Source organism: Lepisma saccharinum, chromosome 25 (assembly GCF_977018435.1).
Source record: "Lepisma saccharinum chromosome 25, izLepSacc3.1, whole genome shotgun sequence".
In the NCBI taxonomy this organism is placed as follows: domain Eukaryota; kingdom Metazoa; phylum Arthropoda; class Insecta; order Zygentoma; family Lepismatidae; genus Lepisma; species Lepisma saccharinum.
The window spans coordinates 45,648,979-45,665,945 of record NC_139253.1 but is presented as its reverse complement, the minus strand read 5'-3'; the positions used below and the strand labels follow the sequence as shown (position 1 = coordinate 45,665,945).

The window sequence follows — 16,967 nt, the reverse complement described above, 5'->3', positions numbered from 1 at the left end:
CTTGACTTGGTTCTGTGATCTCCAACCTCTTGTGAGGCATGTGGAAGTGAGGCCGGCAGTCGGTAGGTAGGCCCTGGTCCTCAAGGGCTGTTGCACCTTGCACCATGGGTTATTATATGTTAATTAGATATAATATAAATAAAACACCAATGCATTCATGCAAGTAAAACAAACACAGAAAACTAACGACTTAAAATTTTCAGGCAATTTGTATATACACATGATAGAAAAAGATGGTTTACCAGCAGTAATCCAGGTTACATGGGAGAATATACCACCTTAATGTAGGCTTTTGTGAAATTCATTACTTTAGGACTGGTTGAAGTTGCTGAAAAGGCACTGTTCAATGATGGGATTATTACTGGGATTGCATATAGTTTCGAGAATGCTATGGCTTGCCTCTAATTTTCTTAATGCCCCTTTGCCCATTTCGAGCCTCCCTGGTGAAATAGTAGTAATGTTGTTGCCTTGTAATCAAGGGGTGCCAGTCTTGATCCCCAGTGGAAGCAATTGCACAATGATTTGGATTCAAATTTAAACCATAGGTCCAGACTAGAGACGGCCAAAAACATCCGGATTCCAGAAAATTTTAATTCTGATTTGGAAAATTTACTATCTGGATTTCGGAGCGAAAAGGATTACAGAGGCAAAACATATTTTGGAAGGAAAGCTGATTACGCAGGCAAAACAGATTTTGGAAGGGAAATGGATTACGGAGGGAAAACAGATTGCGGAGACCAAGTAGATTTTGGAGTGAAAACTGATTTTGATTCATATTTTCAATAATTGTAGCATGAATTAAAAATATTCTCTATTCTTCCACCCAAATGTCGACCTTTCTTTCACGTAGTACACCCTGGACTGCATTTAGCAGACTAACAAGAGACTCGCATCTAGACTCACAGCCAGTAAAATCCTATGTGGAGCTTGTTTTGTGGTGTTTGTGATCTGCCCATGTGTGTTTATGGTTGTCCCTTTGTCTACTTCGTCTTATCACAATTCATACTCATCTTCACGATTAGCCAAAAGTGGAAGAAAAGCAAAGTTAAAGAAAACAAATAAATCAAATCAATTAATGTAACCTGTCGTTCACCTAATAAGGTATGAGCTATGATAAATTCCTTCTTAATTTAAAGGGATAATATAAAATATCTTCTGTACAAAGCCAATTATGCAGTGAGCAATTGAAGGACATCAGGGAAGGGACACTTAAATGAGAGAAATAGGGAGGTTATATCAAGATTGACACAGGAAAGATAGGAATGATAGCCAAGAGGCTTTACAACAGGTGATGACATCGAGTCCTTTTGCTACTTTTTTCTAGACTGGAGTGGGTAGAGAGCATTTTAATCAAAAGATTTGGTAAATGGATTACCCATGCATGTACATGTGTGATTTAAAAACAGAGAGAGAGAGAGAGGGTGGGGGTGGATAGAAGCAGAGGAAAATGGTGGAAAGGATAAATAAGACGTACAACAGCAAAGAGAAGAGGCGAAAGAAATACAAAGGAGTTTGGGCAGGGCGAGAGAATACGTTTGTGAAACTTTTGTATTTACAAAATTTTGTATCAACAAACCCTAATTTATCAGTAGTATTTGGCTCCTACCCACTTGGTTAAATTATCTGATAGAAGCTGACTGCGCTTAGTAATACAGTAGATGTCCCTTCTTTTAATAATTGATTGCATTACCTTTATCAATATACATACACATTTTCTTTTTTGACCAACAATAATTGGTATACGTACATTAATGAATATTTGGTACAGGTTAACAAAAAGTTGGTCCATGAGGTCAGTTCCACAACAATCAGATGCAAGGTGGATTGATTTAAATCAGTTTAAAGAAATAATTTATAGAATAATGTACGTAAGGATTTTGTAGATATCAGAATCACTTTTGATGAATGGGCATTAATCTCGTAATCATTTAATGATGTTTATTAGGTTCTAAGAAAGGAGGAAAACAAAATGTGTGTACTGATGGGGTGAAGCTCATATGAAAGGAAATGTAATATGTAATCTGTAAACACCCTTAAATTTAATAATAATAATCTGTGGCTCTACAGCCCTGGAAGGGCCTTGACCTATCTCCCAACTGCCAGTCCCCCTCCCACAATCCTACCTAAAGGTGTGGAGTTCAACCGGTAATGGGTGACGTGGGGTCAGCACGTCGAAACCTCAGCCGTTATAGGAGATTTCCCAGAGCGGATTACGCTACTCACTCATAGCTCCCCAATTTCCAATTCCCAGAGTGGATTACGCTACTCACTCATAGCTCCCCTATTTCCAACAGACCGTGTTAGTTACGCTACTGCATGATGGGTCGAATTTGAAATTTGGATTGCCTCCTAAAAACTGGATTCCCTCCAAGATCCGGATTCTCCATTTTCACTTTTTGGATTTGGCCATCCCTAGTCCAGACCCGATTAGCCTGTCACGAGAAATCAAATCAGTTGCTTAATTGGAAGTACCAGTGTCCTGCAAACTCCTAATAAACCATACACAATATTTTTTTTATCTGGTGCAGGGCCCCCTGAAGCATGTGACCTTGAGTGAGTGCCTTAGTTGCCTTTCTGCATAGATGTATGCTATGAATTGTCAGTACTGAAATAATACCAATATTATGCGCATGTTCCAATTTATTCTAACAACATAATCTGTAGCTATAAATTGTTAACAAATGAACCAAAATCAAATGTTTATTTTTAAAACAAGAAATAGAAATGGTTTGGTGTAAATTCGTGGTCTCAAAAAAACCTATTTTCTGCAACACATACTTAGCAATAAAGCTTAGATGGCATAATCAGTTTTTCAATATGCTATTCATGGAAATTATGACAAGGTCAAGATCCCTCCCCATATTTTTCTCTTAGCACCCACCCTTCTGGTTAGGGTGAATAATATAAGTGAACACAACTATGATCTCTTCCTTGGAAAAATTGGTGAGATTGGGAGTTCACCACTCAACTTGCTTGTCCACTGAGGCCACTGGCATGTGCAGTGGGCAATTCCCCCCCCCCCCCGTCATATTTGGATAAATAAAAATCAAATGAAAGCAGTAAATACCAGGTAACCAAGAAAGTTCATGCGGTTTTAGTACAAAGAAGAAAAGGTCCAAAACAAATGTGTTTACCTTGTATTTATTCTACAAAATATCCACCATCCGCTTCTACAACCTTCTCCCATCTTTGTACAAGCCTGTAGATGCCATGTTTGAAAAAGTCTTTGTGTAGGGCCTCAAAAAACTGCACCACCGCATTTTCAACCTCCTCGCGAGTTTGGAAATGTCGATTGCGCATATGGTTGTCCATAGACAAAAAAAGATGGTAGTCTGATGGACCGATGTCGGGTGAATACGCTGGATGTGGAAGAAGTTCCCAGCCGAGAGAAGAAATCACCTCCAGGGTCATCTTTGCTGTATGCGGTTTAGCGTTGTCTTGGTGGAAAAGAACACGCTTCCTATTCACTAATGCAGGTTGTTTTTTGCAAGCTGTTCGGCTACTCTTTGCAATTGCGCGGAGTACACCTCTTTGTTGATGGTTTTACCACTTTCCAAGAACTCATAATGCACAATCCGAGCCGTAGTCCACCAGACACACAGCAGCACCTTCCGCTGATGAACAGCAGGTTTTGCAGTTAAAGGTATGGTGTCATTTGACGATAGCCAATGGTATGAACGTTTCTTGTTATCGTACATTACCCACTTTTCATCACACGTCAAAATGCGGTCCAAAATTGGACAGATGTTGTTCCTAGTGAGCAAGGAAGCGCAAATGTTCAGTCGTTGGAGACGGTTCTCAGCAGTCAGCTCGTGAGGGACCCACTTACTCAGTTTCCATGATTTGCCAAGCTCATGCAAGTGCACACGAATTGTTTCAGCACTTACCGCAAATCATTGAGCGAGTTCTTGACACGTTTGACTTGAATCCTCTTCAATTGCTGCCTTCAGTTGGTCCACATCGAGAGATTTCGGTCTGCCCGATCGAGGTTTGTCTGCCAGTGCCTCATCGCCACTCGAGAAGGTTTGAAACCACTTTTGCACTGTCTGTTCACTAATTGTACCTTCTCCAAACGCTGCACATATTTTTCTTGCTGCTTCCGCTCCTTTTGTGCCCAACTTGTACTCATACAGTAAACACGCCCTGATTACTGCATTCGACACAGCCATGGTTCGCTGCGAATACTTGCTCCCGAACTATCGACTGCGACCTGTTATCTACTTTAGCCGACGTGCCAAGGAATGAGCTTTCCACCAATCACACATACATGTACCCCTGGTGGTTGAACTGCGTACTACCCCACGAAAACTACGGTCAGTTGTAAAAACCGCATGAACTTTCTTGGTTACCTGGTACCTTGGGGAAAAAAACAAAGTTGTAAATTCAACTCCTCCCGAAAATTACCATTTTTGTCATTGAGTACAATTTTCAAAGAGTGAAAACCTCCAAATATATATACGAAATATTTTATTGGGTATTCTGTCCCTCCCCCCAGAAAAAAAGAAATCATGCACCTCCATATGCTATACTTTTTTCAGATCGAATGTGCGGTTCAAGGACATCCACCCAGCTCCGCACTTCCCTTTTCCTCACTCCCACTCCTATGCATTCCCTGTGCAGCATGAAAAAAAATGACTGGGACTCCCAATGAACAGGCAGAAGACAGGTGTCTGGAGGGGAACAGGCGACTGCATGGGGAGACGATGCCGTGACCTTGAAGCGCAGATTGGAAATGAAATAAGTATAGTGACTGAGGCAGCTTGAATATATCACGGGCATAGTTAGCCAACATTAGTGGAATTCAGTTTTGCATGATTATGGACTTGAATGTGTTTACACACTTTGCAAGAGTTTGTCTTCAGAATTTTTATTTTTCTTGCAGAATAAGATAACATGAAAAAGCATTTTTGTTGGACCTTATTAAGATAGCAAATTTCTCAAACTACAATGGCTTTGCTACTTCATCGTCACATGATACCAAGAGGGAAGAGTTGGAATCATCGAATTTCACCAAAGACTACAACCTGCAAGAGAAATATCTTGAGCAGCACACGAATACAAAACAAAAATGTTGCCGTTTCAATGAACACGAAACGTAGACTACATTTAACTACATATCATTCTGCTTCCACAAGTATTTCAGAAAAAATTGTGAAATCACCTTATCAAGAAATATCTGTGCCAAACATTCCTCTTGCAGAATTTATGTGGAAGAATGTTAATAATTGGCCAAATAAAATAGCATTGGTAAGTATCATCCTTGGTTTTTAGAAAGTGCATATCAAAATTCTCTTGAAATTGTTGTTAATTTCATATGTAAAATGGATGCCTGTAGGATTTTTTTTTCCAGGGAGGGGCAAGCAAGGTAATTTTTTTCCAAGGGAAGGGCGGCAAAGGAGACAAACATATCTAACTGGTACCAAATTATCATGTTCTTAAAAGCCCTTATAATAATTAACATAAATTATTGTGACTGAAATGAAATTATGTAAAATATATAATTTTTACGTGGACAATCATTTTCCAGAGAGAGAGAGAGGGCATGGCTTCCCCTTTTGGATGTCCATGGCCAAGACCTTAGCAAAGTAATTTAAATATCACATTCTAGTGAACATAAATTTGAGAAGGTAGAGACCCACATTCCACACATTCTTCTCTCTCTTATAAATGAAGCACATGCCCTGGATGTTATTGCAGCATTAGAAGAGTTGGGGAAGTTATATACAAAGCTCATTCAATATTTAACTGGAAATATGTTGTAACATTATATTTATTACAAGCACCAAAAGAACTTCAGTACTATGTTTCAACATAGTCCCTCCCTAGTTCAATGCACCTATGCCAGTGCTTGATAAGGCACTGATTCCACAGGGGAAAAAAAAATTGGATGCGTGTGTAACCACTCATGCACTGCTGACTGGACTTCTTTGTCATTCTCGAACCTCGATCCACTTAGTCCATCTTTCAGTGGGACAAAGGTGTGGAAATTGGAAGGTGCGATATTGGGCGAATATGGAGGGTGGGGTAAGCACTCACACTTTAGGTCCTCGATGGTAGACAATGTGACACTGGTAGTGTGTGGTCTCGCATTGTCATGGAGCAAAAGCACACCAGTGGACACCCTAGACCACGTCGTCTCTGCAGAATGGCTGATTTCAGTTTTTTGCACAAAAGCTTGGAGTAGGTGGTACTGTTTACATTATGACCTCTGGGCAGTAATGTTCAAGAATTGACCCTAAAATCAAACGAATTCCTATGTAACTACAGTTATTTATATCTAGTAGAAGAAAAGTATGTGCTTCTCTACTAGATCGCAGTTCACATCCAAGTACGAGAGTAAAATTTAATTTGAAACTGCCATTATGAGCACTGCTGCATGTAAACAATGGTGTATCTACAGTAGATACAACGTTTTACATGAAATAGAATGTGTGGCCATGCACAGTTTTAGTTGCATTTTTGATTTGGCAACCTCTTCATTCTCCTCATTCTTAGTCGGTGGTACATATTCCAGGTCATTATGGGAATCATATACACTTTCTAACTCGTTCTCATCTTTGCTGTTGCCTCAATACTCGTGAACTTTCTGAGACACGTTGCAATTCAGTAACAGCCGTTTCGCCGCCATCTTTGCTACTTACCATACTTTACATGAAACAACTGGTAGATACCATAACTTTCAACATGTCCAGCTCTGTCATCTGTTGATGAAACGAAACACTTCGAGTACGATTCGACTCCATTTACGATGGACTACACAATGCACATTACATTGTAACTTCAAAATGACAAAAATGTCACTTACCATGTTTTACACCCGAGCCCTTCAATTATCTCAAATTAACAGGTTTAAAATTTTTGCTATCAAAAGTATGTTAACCACATTCCAAGAAGTTTGGTTTACTGGATGTCAAATGAAGTTATGTACATGAACTTGATAAAATCGTTTTTTTTTTATATAACTAATAAAATAATAGCACAGAGTGATGTTGACAATTAATGTTTATGTACACAATTGAAATATAATCGAAAGGATTAACTTTGGAACTTCTCAATGACAAAACTTGTCTGGCAATGAACTACAATGATGAAGTATTTTCCTGCTTTTTTGTAAATGTATTTTGTCATAAAGCACTTCGCCAAATACATTAGCTGATAAAATGTAACTTTCTCTAAAATTTGGGATTCAAAAAACTTCTCGTTCCTTGAGATTCCTTGTATTTGGTCCATAAACAAAAAAGCTCCAAAGTTCCAAATGCACATTAACCAATCATTCTATGTATTTAGTTTCAGTGTAAGGTTTTGATAACTTGTTTGTTGATGCATAACACCTAGAATCCTAATTTCAAGTTTCCGGATTGTACATCTTCCTACATAACAATAATAATTGTCAAATTGTATATAACATTAGAATATTTTCACATTTTACTGTTTTTAAGCTATTTAGTCAGGCACAGTGATGACCCTAAAGGAGGACAAAGTCATCCTCAACAGTTTTTAGAAAAATATTTTGACTATCAATATATGTAAATATATCATTATCATATACAATATTCTGTATTAAGTTTCGAACTTCTGAGATGTTTTTGTGCATCATAATTTGAAACACTGCTTCCCTGCTCCCCATCTCAAATTTTTCTGACAACATTGTTAATGCTTAGAGGTCTTTGAAAGATATGTAATCAAGGTTCCAGTGTAATTAGTTGGCTTTTTATTTGCCAACACATTATGCACACATTTCCAAAATAAAGTCATCTTCATTTTTTTTTTCAAAGGAATGTGGAGTAACAGGAAGAAGTTACACTTATGCTCAGGCAAGAGACTTATCTTGGAAATTTGGTAGAGCATTATTGAATCTTGGGTTTTCCAAGGGAGATGTCCTAGGAATTATTCTCCCCAACATTCCAGAATATGCAATAGCATTTTTGGGAACTGTTGAAGTTGGTGTTATTGTGACGACAATTAATCCAATATATACTCCAGGTAGGTTTCAAATAAGTCAGTCTGATGTTATAAGTGTTAGATATAACTGTCTAGTCTACTCTATTACATTCTCATTATCATGCTTTATAGCAAGTGTTTAGGAATGCATAGATACCATTTATTTTAACTTTTATTCATATGCTATTATATTCTTCTTGGTGTTCTCCCTGCATGCAATTTGATAAATGTAATTTTTAATACTTATGTGGTTCAATGAAAAATACTTTTCTTACCTTTTACATGAGATACAAGGATTGTTTACAATATTGTATTCTCTTAATGTAGACTGTTATAAATTCCTTGACTATTTCAGACTTTCAATGTATCTTCAGTTGAATTTTCAGACAATGATGTAATGTTCGAACTTAGTTTGACACTAGAACGGCAGGTGCGGTCAAAATGCCCTACCTTCACTGTTTCTTTAATAACTATCCAGTTTTTCTTATTTTTTTCCTCTGAAATTTTGTGACTTTTTATAATTCTTTGTCCTTTTTAAGATGGTGTATTGAAATCTTCAAAATATAAATTATTCCTGTAAAATTCCATGTTATACCCCTAGAACAGCGGGAGGGGTCAATTTGACTCCTTACAGTTTCATTTATGCATGCTACAATATCAGCATTAGGTTGCATCATCCTCTCTTTAGCATGTTCCCACTTGTCACAGTTTACATGTCGTCATGTAGGTATAGTGTTCTTGGACTGGGAAGGATGTCTCTGAACATGTTGCGTCAAGTAGCAATTTCTCGTGGTGAAATGTTGCGTATTCTGGAGTGATCAGTTGTTGATTATTATAATTTTTATTTGTAATCAAACTGTATCACAAACCACCTAAACACATTGATTATAATACATAAAGCACAGAATCTAATATAAATTAAAAATACATTTCCATTCTAAAATAATTAGAATTCTTAAATGCGTTTCTTATGAGGGGTCAAAATGACCACTTTCAGGTGTTCTAGGGAGTATCAGATCCTTCGCTGTTCTAATGTTAAATATGTTTGCAGCATACATTTTATGTGGTGGCCGTGGTGGCTCAGTCTGTAACGCGTCTGACTACCATGCTAAAGGTCCCGGGTTCGATCCCCGGACGGTTCAAATCCAGGAACTTTTCTAACATTGGAAGCGGCCCCGGTGCCCAACCAGCGTCGAATTAAATGGTTACCTGGGGGAAACCCTGGGGGGTAAAGACGGTCAGGGGCGTGATGCTAATCACATCACCCCCACTCACGACCGGATCAAGAAAGTGTGGGGCATTACCCCCACACCCCCTATATGCCTTCATGGCGTGGTGCTATGCACAGGGGAGCACTTTACCTTTTTTTTTTTTTTTGCATACATTTTATGTGGAAATATGAAAGCAAGAAATACCATATTTTTAAGTATGTAATTTTTTTATTACAAACACAAGTTTCGTGCTGTTAGGGATTACAATTATGTAAAAACTCCACATTCCCTGGAACTAAAACAACAATATTAAATATTTGCTGATTTTCCGGATTTGTAATATTTCTGTCAAACTCTCTAACTTTTGCAGGATTTCCAATATATATATATATATATATATATATATATATATATATATGTGTGTGTGTGTGTGGGGGGGGGGTCAATGAATATATAATAAATAAAACTAACATATTTCACAACAAATTTTGAATATATTATTATTATTATTATTATTGCAGATGAAATACACAAACAGCTTCATAATGGTGGAGCAAAGGGCGTGATAACAATTCCAGATTTGTTCCCTAATGTTCAAAAAGCAACACAGTCTCTTCAAAACTTCAGATCAACCATTATCATTGGTGATGCCCCACCTGGATGCGTTAACTTTCAGGAAATTTTGCAACACAGCAATGGGTCTTCTGACACTTCAAAAGTAAATATTGATCCTGAAGACACCATAGTGTTGCCTTACTCCAGTGGCACTACAGGAGTTCCGAAGGGAGTTATGCTCTCTCACAATAATCTTTCCACCAATATTTTGCAGTTTTCATATGGTGCTATATCAACTTTTCAACAAGCACATGGTAAGATATAAATTCTACCTAGATCTCAATGGGAAAAAATATACAGCATGTTCCACTTAGAAGGATTGAGAAATAAATGCTCACCCTTCAAAAACAAAGGAAGATATTGTGATTTTCATTTTACAATATACAGAAACTCTCCAAGTTTACGCACCAATAGTGAATACATGTGCTTGCGCATACATAAGCATTACAACACATTACAAATGCAGCTGCGCTAGTCACTCCACAAGATGGTACAGAAGTGGGAGCTTGAATACCAATTAGATGTCTGCAGGCCACACATTGAGTTGTATTGACCATTTGCCTAAACTCAGAGTTTCTACATCAAGGTATGTAAATGGGTGTGTTAATAAACCATTATTTACACTTCAATTATCAATTATTTCTCGATCCCTCTAAGTGGAAGACACTGTTTAATTGTGGATTGTAAGGTTAGTGCATACTTTTTCAGTTCCAAAAATCTTAATTATAATGAGAGCATGTTACGTTGTAAAAAATAGATCCAGAATCACTCAACATAGTAGCAAAGTTGGATAGGTGCCACTTGTTCTGTGATTATTGAGAACAAGTGACCATTACACCACCCAACATATAATCATCTTGCTACATGTACTTAACATATTTGTCTGCCGGATGCAAGATGGAGGGGGGAGAGAGAAGTGCAGTATAAGTTCAAGCATATGGTGGACAGGAAGAGGCTGCTGATAAAAATAGTCAATGTTTATTTAATGATAAATATAGGCTTGATTGTATGTAATCCTAATTACAAATGTTTTCCTTTGTATGTAGACAAGAAAACAATTACAAATGTCAGCAAATTACAATGTTTGGAACAATGTATATGGATTTCGTGTTGCAAAGTTTTTACATAAAAGGATGCACTTTCTCCATTTCTCCTGTTTTCTATGAGTAATGCAGATATATTTGCATGACAAACATTAAGCCAACCTCTGTAGCAGAGTGATTAGCACAGTGTGCTACAACATCAGGGGTACCATGTTCAAATCCCGGCCTGGGAATCTGTGTTCTTTGTGAGTGTTCCTTTACCAGTTCCATCGCTGTAGCAATTACCCAAAAGTGCAAAAAGTCAAATACAAGACTCCTTGTAATCAAGGGGTCCCAGTTTTGATACTTGGTGGAGGCACATTGCACAGTGGTTTGGATTCCACTTTAAACTGTAGATCCAGGTCCAATAAGCCTATCTATATAGTGAACGTAAAACAAGTCAATTCGATTCAAGACAAACATTATAATTATGATTTCTCTAAAAGATTGGCAATTTTTACATGAATTTATACGAGCCTGTTAGATTTCATAACACCTTCTCCTCCCCCCAGCAAATCCAAGGTAAAGTATGGTTGTAAAATGTTATCAGCTGCTTATGCTATATCTTAACTCTCCATCCAGGAAAAGACTTAAAGCATAAACTAGAAACTCAATCCTGCTAGTATGTTGAGTGGTCCTGGGGTCATATATTATTTTTAAGGCTGATCCAATACCAGCAGTATTGGTAGAAATATTTACACTAATAGTATCCAATACCATTGTTTTTAAGATGCTAGAAATGTGGCCAAGACCAACATTTCTTCCTTTTCAAATATTTGCCTTTTCCAACTTACCTTTGGCTTTTTAAAAAAATGAACAATATTTGTGCATTTCTTAAATGAACATGGATTCAAGTTTCTGTGAACAGCAAATATGTGACAAAGATCCATACACAGATAAGACTTGTAACCAAGTCTTGAAAATCAACTTCTGTTTAGTTCTCCTCCAAAGTCGACCAGGCTTTGTTCGTAGAGGTGTGGTCTCGTCAATAGCCGGCCCCCATGGTGGAGTGGTTAGCACATTATGCTATAATGCCAGGGGTCACGAGTTTGAATCCTGGCCTGGGCATGGATGCTTGTGAGTGTCCATTCATCAATTTCATCATATCATCACTCATCCCCACCTTTGCAAATTAGCCAAAAGTGGCACAAAAAAGCAAAGTAAAATAAATCCAATCAATCAATCAATCCTGTAACAATAATCCCAATGATGTCTCAGTAGCCAACGAGGCCTGTGCCTGTGCAGGAACTTTTTGGTTAAGGATTCATTGACAAGTCCTGCCACTTTCTTTGGTGTTTTGCAGGAAATTGTGCAAAATTCAAATTTTCGATTTAATTTGCATCAGCATTGTGCAAGAAAAAAAGATGTTGAGACTACATAACATGTATTCAAACATTCCAATGTAGTTATTCAATATTTTTAACCAAAATTCTGGTAAATTGGTGCATATAATTTGAGTGGAATACTTACAGGCTAATATTAAGCAATATTTTATACAACTTCTAAAATTTTTCTTGTCTGTATATTGTTGTAATCCCGTCTTACCTGGGATCTGAGGTCACAGGGAAGTTTCAATAATACATTTAGGTAGAGCTTAATTGTACCTGTTAGCTGAACCTGCTCCGATTAAGAGGGTAGAGATATGGAATGTTGAATGTAAAGGTTATTTACGCTTGTTCATACCTGGTAGGTGTGTGATGTTCTTGTCCAGATGCTTCTTGCAGACCGAATTGTGACTGGTGCCAAGGTTCTATCCTGCGACCCTTGGCTCACCAAACCGAGCGATCCCTCGTGACTCGTTGCATGCTAGGCAGCCGTAACTTCGTGTTCCGTAGTCGTAGTCTGTAGGTTGTAATGTGTTGTAGAGTAAAGTGTAATCAGAGACTAATTATCCATATGAGCGTCGATGATAAAATTAATTCAAATGAGAGCGAGCTCCGGGAGTGAGCTGCCTTTTATAATCTTAGGCTTCGAAAGGTTGTTAAAGCTTTCGAACATGCCAGATCTTGTTTAGATCCACGCGTTTGCCTTTCAGTCATTGTTTTCACGGAAGTTACAAAGTTAGCGCATTCTTGGGATCGCCCGCTGGTCGGACAATTCCAGGAAATAAACAAGCATGAATATTACCATGACGAGGTTTTCTCGGTTTAATAATCTCCATATCTCTACATTCCCCTTGTTAAGTTAATCGATCCACTCTGTGATGGTCGACCTTCTCCGGAGGAGGTTATATTTAAAAATTAGTATTTATTAAAAATTTCAAAATCCGTAGAAAACCAATACAACAATCCATGCACCATAAGATTCACATCACCACAAAAAAAAAAAAAAAAAAAAAAATTGAGATCACCAAAATATTCATATCAGCAAAAGATTCGTAGCACCAAACACCGTTGAGAAAAAAAAAAAACACATAGAGAAAAAAAATTAAATTGCAAGTCAAAGCCTCTTGTGAACTCAAAGAGTACGAGCACCAATAACGAAGTCTTGAGGCATATATAAAAAATAATCCTATAGGTTTGACACTTAACTAGTTTTGAATTAAACATGACAACACGATAACAGAAAAAACACAGGTCATTACACAGCGAAAGAACGCCGCACGGCACAACACACGTGGGTTTGTTGACTGTTTGCGGAGTTCAAAGTACACACTGACAAACACACACGCATAAGGTTGGGCGGAGCATTGAGGTAACGTCACCATGGCAACGCCGGAGACTGCACGTCGCTATAGGCGGAGTGTATTCTGGAGCAGACGATAAAACAAAAAAAACAAAGACTCTTTATCTCACACAGGGTGAGAAAATGTAAATCCACTAAAAATATGGGCAGCACCCATGGTCACAACCCTGGCACTGCTTGCATTGTAAAATGATTTCCCTTGTAGTTTGCGGTTGTTATGACCCTTTTTTTTTTTTTTATCTAAGACACACTTCCTACATCAAACATTTATTTTTATTTTGATCAACTTTCTTCATTTGTACAATTTTCAAGCATCTGTATCAGTATCGTTGGGAATTTGTAAGACCATTAAGTGGTATTAGTATTGGCTCAGTCTTATTTGTATATACGGTCGAGTTTAAATTTCTTATCTTTATACATTGCATGACAAAGGAACATGATACCGATGCATTATTTCTATTAGGTCATCCCATAAGTAACATCGTTTTGTGGCACATGAAAGAAAAAAACTATGACATGCCTGGAACACAATAGTCAATCATCATAATACTCACCCCTCTGATTCGACAACCCTCTCCCACCTGTCAATCAGTTTTTGAACACTGCATTCGAAGGAAGCTGTAGTTTTTGGCGAGAAAAACTCGTCTACTGTTTGCCGCATGTCCTGCATGTTTCGCAGTGTTTTTCCATCAAGATGTCTTTTTGATACTGTGAAACAGACGACTGAAATTTGTAGATGCAAGGTCTGACGAAGAAGGTGAGTGGGACATTTTCTTCCATCCAAATTCCTGTAATTTCTCACAAGTGCTTCTTGCCTTGTGTGGGTGAACGTTGTCGTCACCACCTTACGATTGACCAGTGCAGGATATTTGTCAGCAATGCAGCCCGTGGCTTTTCCAACTGCTGACAGTAGACCTCCACAGTGATTGATTGTCTGGTTTGATGGAAGTAATTCAAAATGAAAGATACTATGCAAATCCCACCAATCACTGTCCCCGATGGCGCAGTGGTAGCGTCGTCGCCTTGTAATCAAGGGGTCCTGGGTTCGATACCCGGTGAAGGCACATAGTGGTTCGGATCCCACTTTAATCAGTAGGTCCAGTCCCGATTAGTCTTACTGTGCACAAAGTGGACTTAAAACACTAAATCAACAACCCACCAATCACTGTGTGTGGGTGGAGTTCTTGTTTTGCAACTGTTCCCACCACACCTCCTTTAGGTACCCACTGTCATTTGTGTTTAATGTTATCATATAGGATCCACTTTTGTCTCACTTCACCATTCTGTTAAAAAATGGCTCCCTTCTGTATTGGGTCAGCAAATGTCCACTCACTGCTGCCTCTGATGAGGTACCTATTCAATGTTCAATGTTTGAATGGGTCGATGAGAGTACTATAGCCAATTCTTCAACCGTCTCATGTGGATTATCCTCAACAGTGGCTCTCAGAATGGCATTATCCAGCTCTACAAGTCTCCTTTGTTGTGGCATGTCAGCGAGACTGGTTTTCCAAACCGAAATTTTGTGAACCATCTTTGACATTTGCAAGCATCAAGGGTACCATAACTATACTCGGTATTGATGTTTTGTGCCACTCCGGTCACTGAATGTCCCTGATGAGTATACATAACATGCTGTATGTTCTTCAGACATTACCATGCTCAAATATGTATCACTGCCACACAACTCTTGCTGCAGACTAACCTTGCTCCATGCATGAATACACAATGAACTGTCCTTCTTTGATAGTATCATGGCCTTGCACAGTGGTCCAAGTGACAAAACCTGGCCAAAATCCCAAAATGAAAATTGCCAAAGTAGGTTTGGTACCCTTATAATTCTAGAGTAAAAGGTCTGTTCTATTGAAAACTACCTGATGTTACACAATAAGTGTTGACCTCAGTTGGTAGCAACCTTTGAAGTGTGGGTATGATGTGATCTTGCTTAGTTCGTTGCAGAAAGGACTTTTCCACGTAGTTAGTTTTGTGTCTTCATAAACATTTATCGGATGCCAATTTCGGTTTGAAACTTATTTTTTGTTAGTTTTAAGCTTTAATTATAAGGAGATACTTTTGTCATCTGCTGCAATCAAATATTGAATTGTTAATGTGCCGGAACTCAAGTTAGTGCAAAAAGGCACAGATTTCTTATTTTTTGATACTTCTCGTTGAGTTACAAAATGACTCAAACAAGCTCAAATTAAGATTAAACCATCTTATGTTAGAATAATGTTTTAGTTTCAGGATCCAAAAGTAGTTTTTGCCCTTTCTTGCCCCTTTTTAAAAAAATCTTAATGCAATTAGATACGCGAGATCTTCATTCTTCTTAAGTTGGGTTGGGATGGGCATCTGAGAAATTTCGATGTAAGCAGAGGGCCAAGGAAGAGGGATTTCAAGACACATTTTCTTCACATCGCTTGTGCAGCTTAAGATACACTATGAATGTAAGAAACTAGGAAAATTTGCTATTTGACAAAATCATTGACCTTCAACAACAAGATTTTGCTTGCCGATCAGGCTTCAGTCAAAAAAGGAAATCACGGCTCACGGAAAAGTGTTATATGAGCTTAGGCACTATCCTATAGGCCATTATCCTATAGGCACTATCTTATGGACTGGACCTAGACGTGGTGAAATTTGAGATGGGAACCAAGCAGAAAATTAAGCTGCACTTCTCGCTCTATCAACATGCCAGCTCCATTCACAAGATACTTGTCCGTGGTCCAGCGATTATTTTGGCTGCTCAAGATGCTGTAAACAAGCATATAAAGAAGTATTATATGTAACACCATACTCGGACCAATTCGAGGTGGGTGGGAGGGGGGAATATGCAGTGGTCAGAAGTAGCGTGCTACTTGTAGCGTCACTACAGTAGCTAGCTACAAAATTTGTAGCTGTAGCTGTAGCGACGCTACATTTTGAAAATTGTAGTTGTAGCGGTAGCGAAGCTACAAAATTCCTGTAGTTGTAGCGAAAATTTCGCTACAACTACATTTTCTCTCAGCATTTTGAGGTGAATTTTGAATGTGGCAACAGCGTCAGAAAAATCAACAATAACCTTTAATTTTGCAGGAGGTTCATAAAGACAAAGTCAACTACATAAAATTACAGGTTATCTAGATTGTAGATTATATATATCTGCATGTTATTTAATTAGTATCTGGATATCTAACTAACTGACATATATGAATATATTCCATCTAACAGCTACGTTTTATTGAGCTTCATCGCTATTTTGGATAGAAACATACCTCGTTTGCTGCACCGATGGAAAAAAGTGCCTCGTTTGCATCACCCCCGGAACAAATCCTGTGGATATCCATGGTGTAAGAGGCACCAAAATGTCATTAATTGCTGTGTAAAACACAACTTGCAGTGCAAAAACGAGCGATGGATTTTCCACTGCACTGACAAAGGAATAGTGCCAGAAATAAAT

The 16,967-nt window shown here is 38.2% G+C and overlaps 1 protein-coding gene across 1 annotated transcript in view; it reads left to right on the top strand.

Annotated features, from left to right (window-relative positions):
* LOC145978763 (uncharacterized) overlaps window positions 1-16,967 on the top strand; it is a 158,048-nt gene that overhangs the window by 122,099 nt on the left and 18,982 nt on the right. The window contains exons 15-17 of the mRNA XM_083111576.1: window positions 4,930-5,247; window positions 7,776-7,983; window positions 9,674-10,021. Coding sequence (XP_082967702.1) covers window positions 4,930-5,247; window positions 7,776-7,983; window positions 9,674-10,021 — 874 coding nt within the window. The remainder of the gene's footprint in view (window positions 1-4,929; window positions 5,248-7,775; window positions 7,984-9,673; window positions 10,022-16,967) is intronic.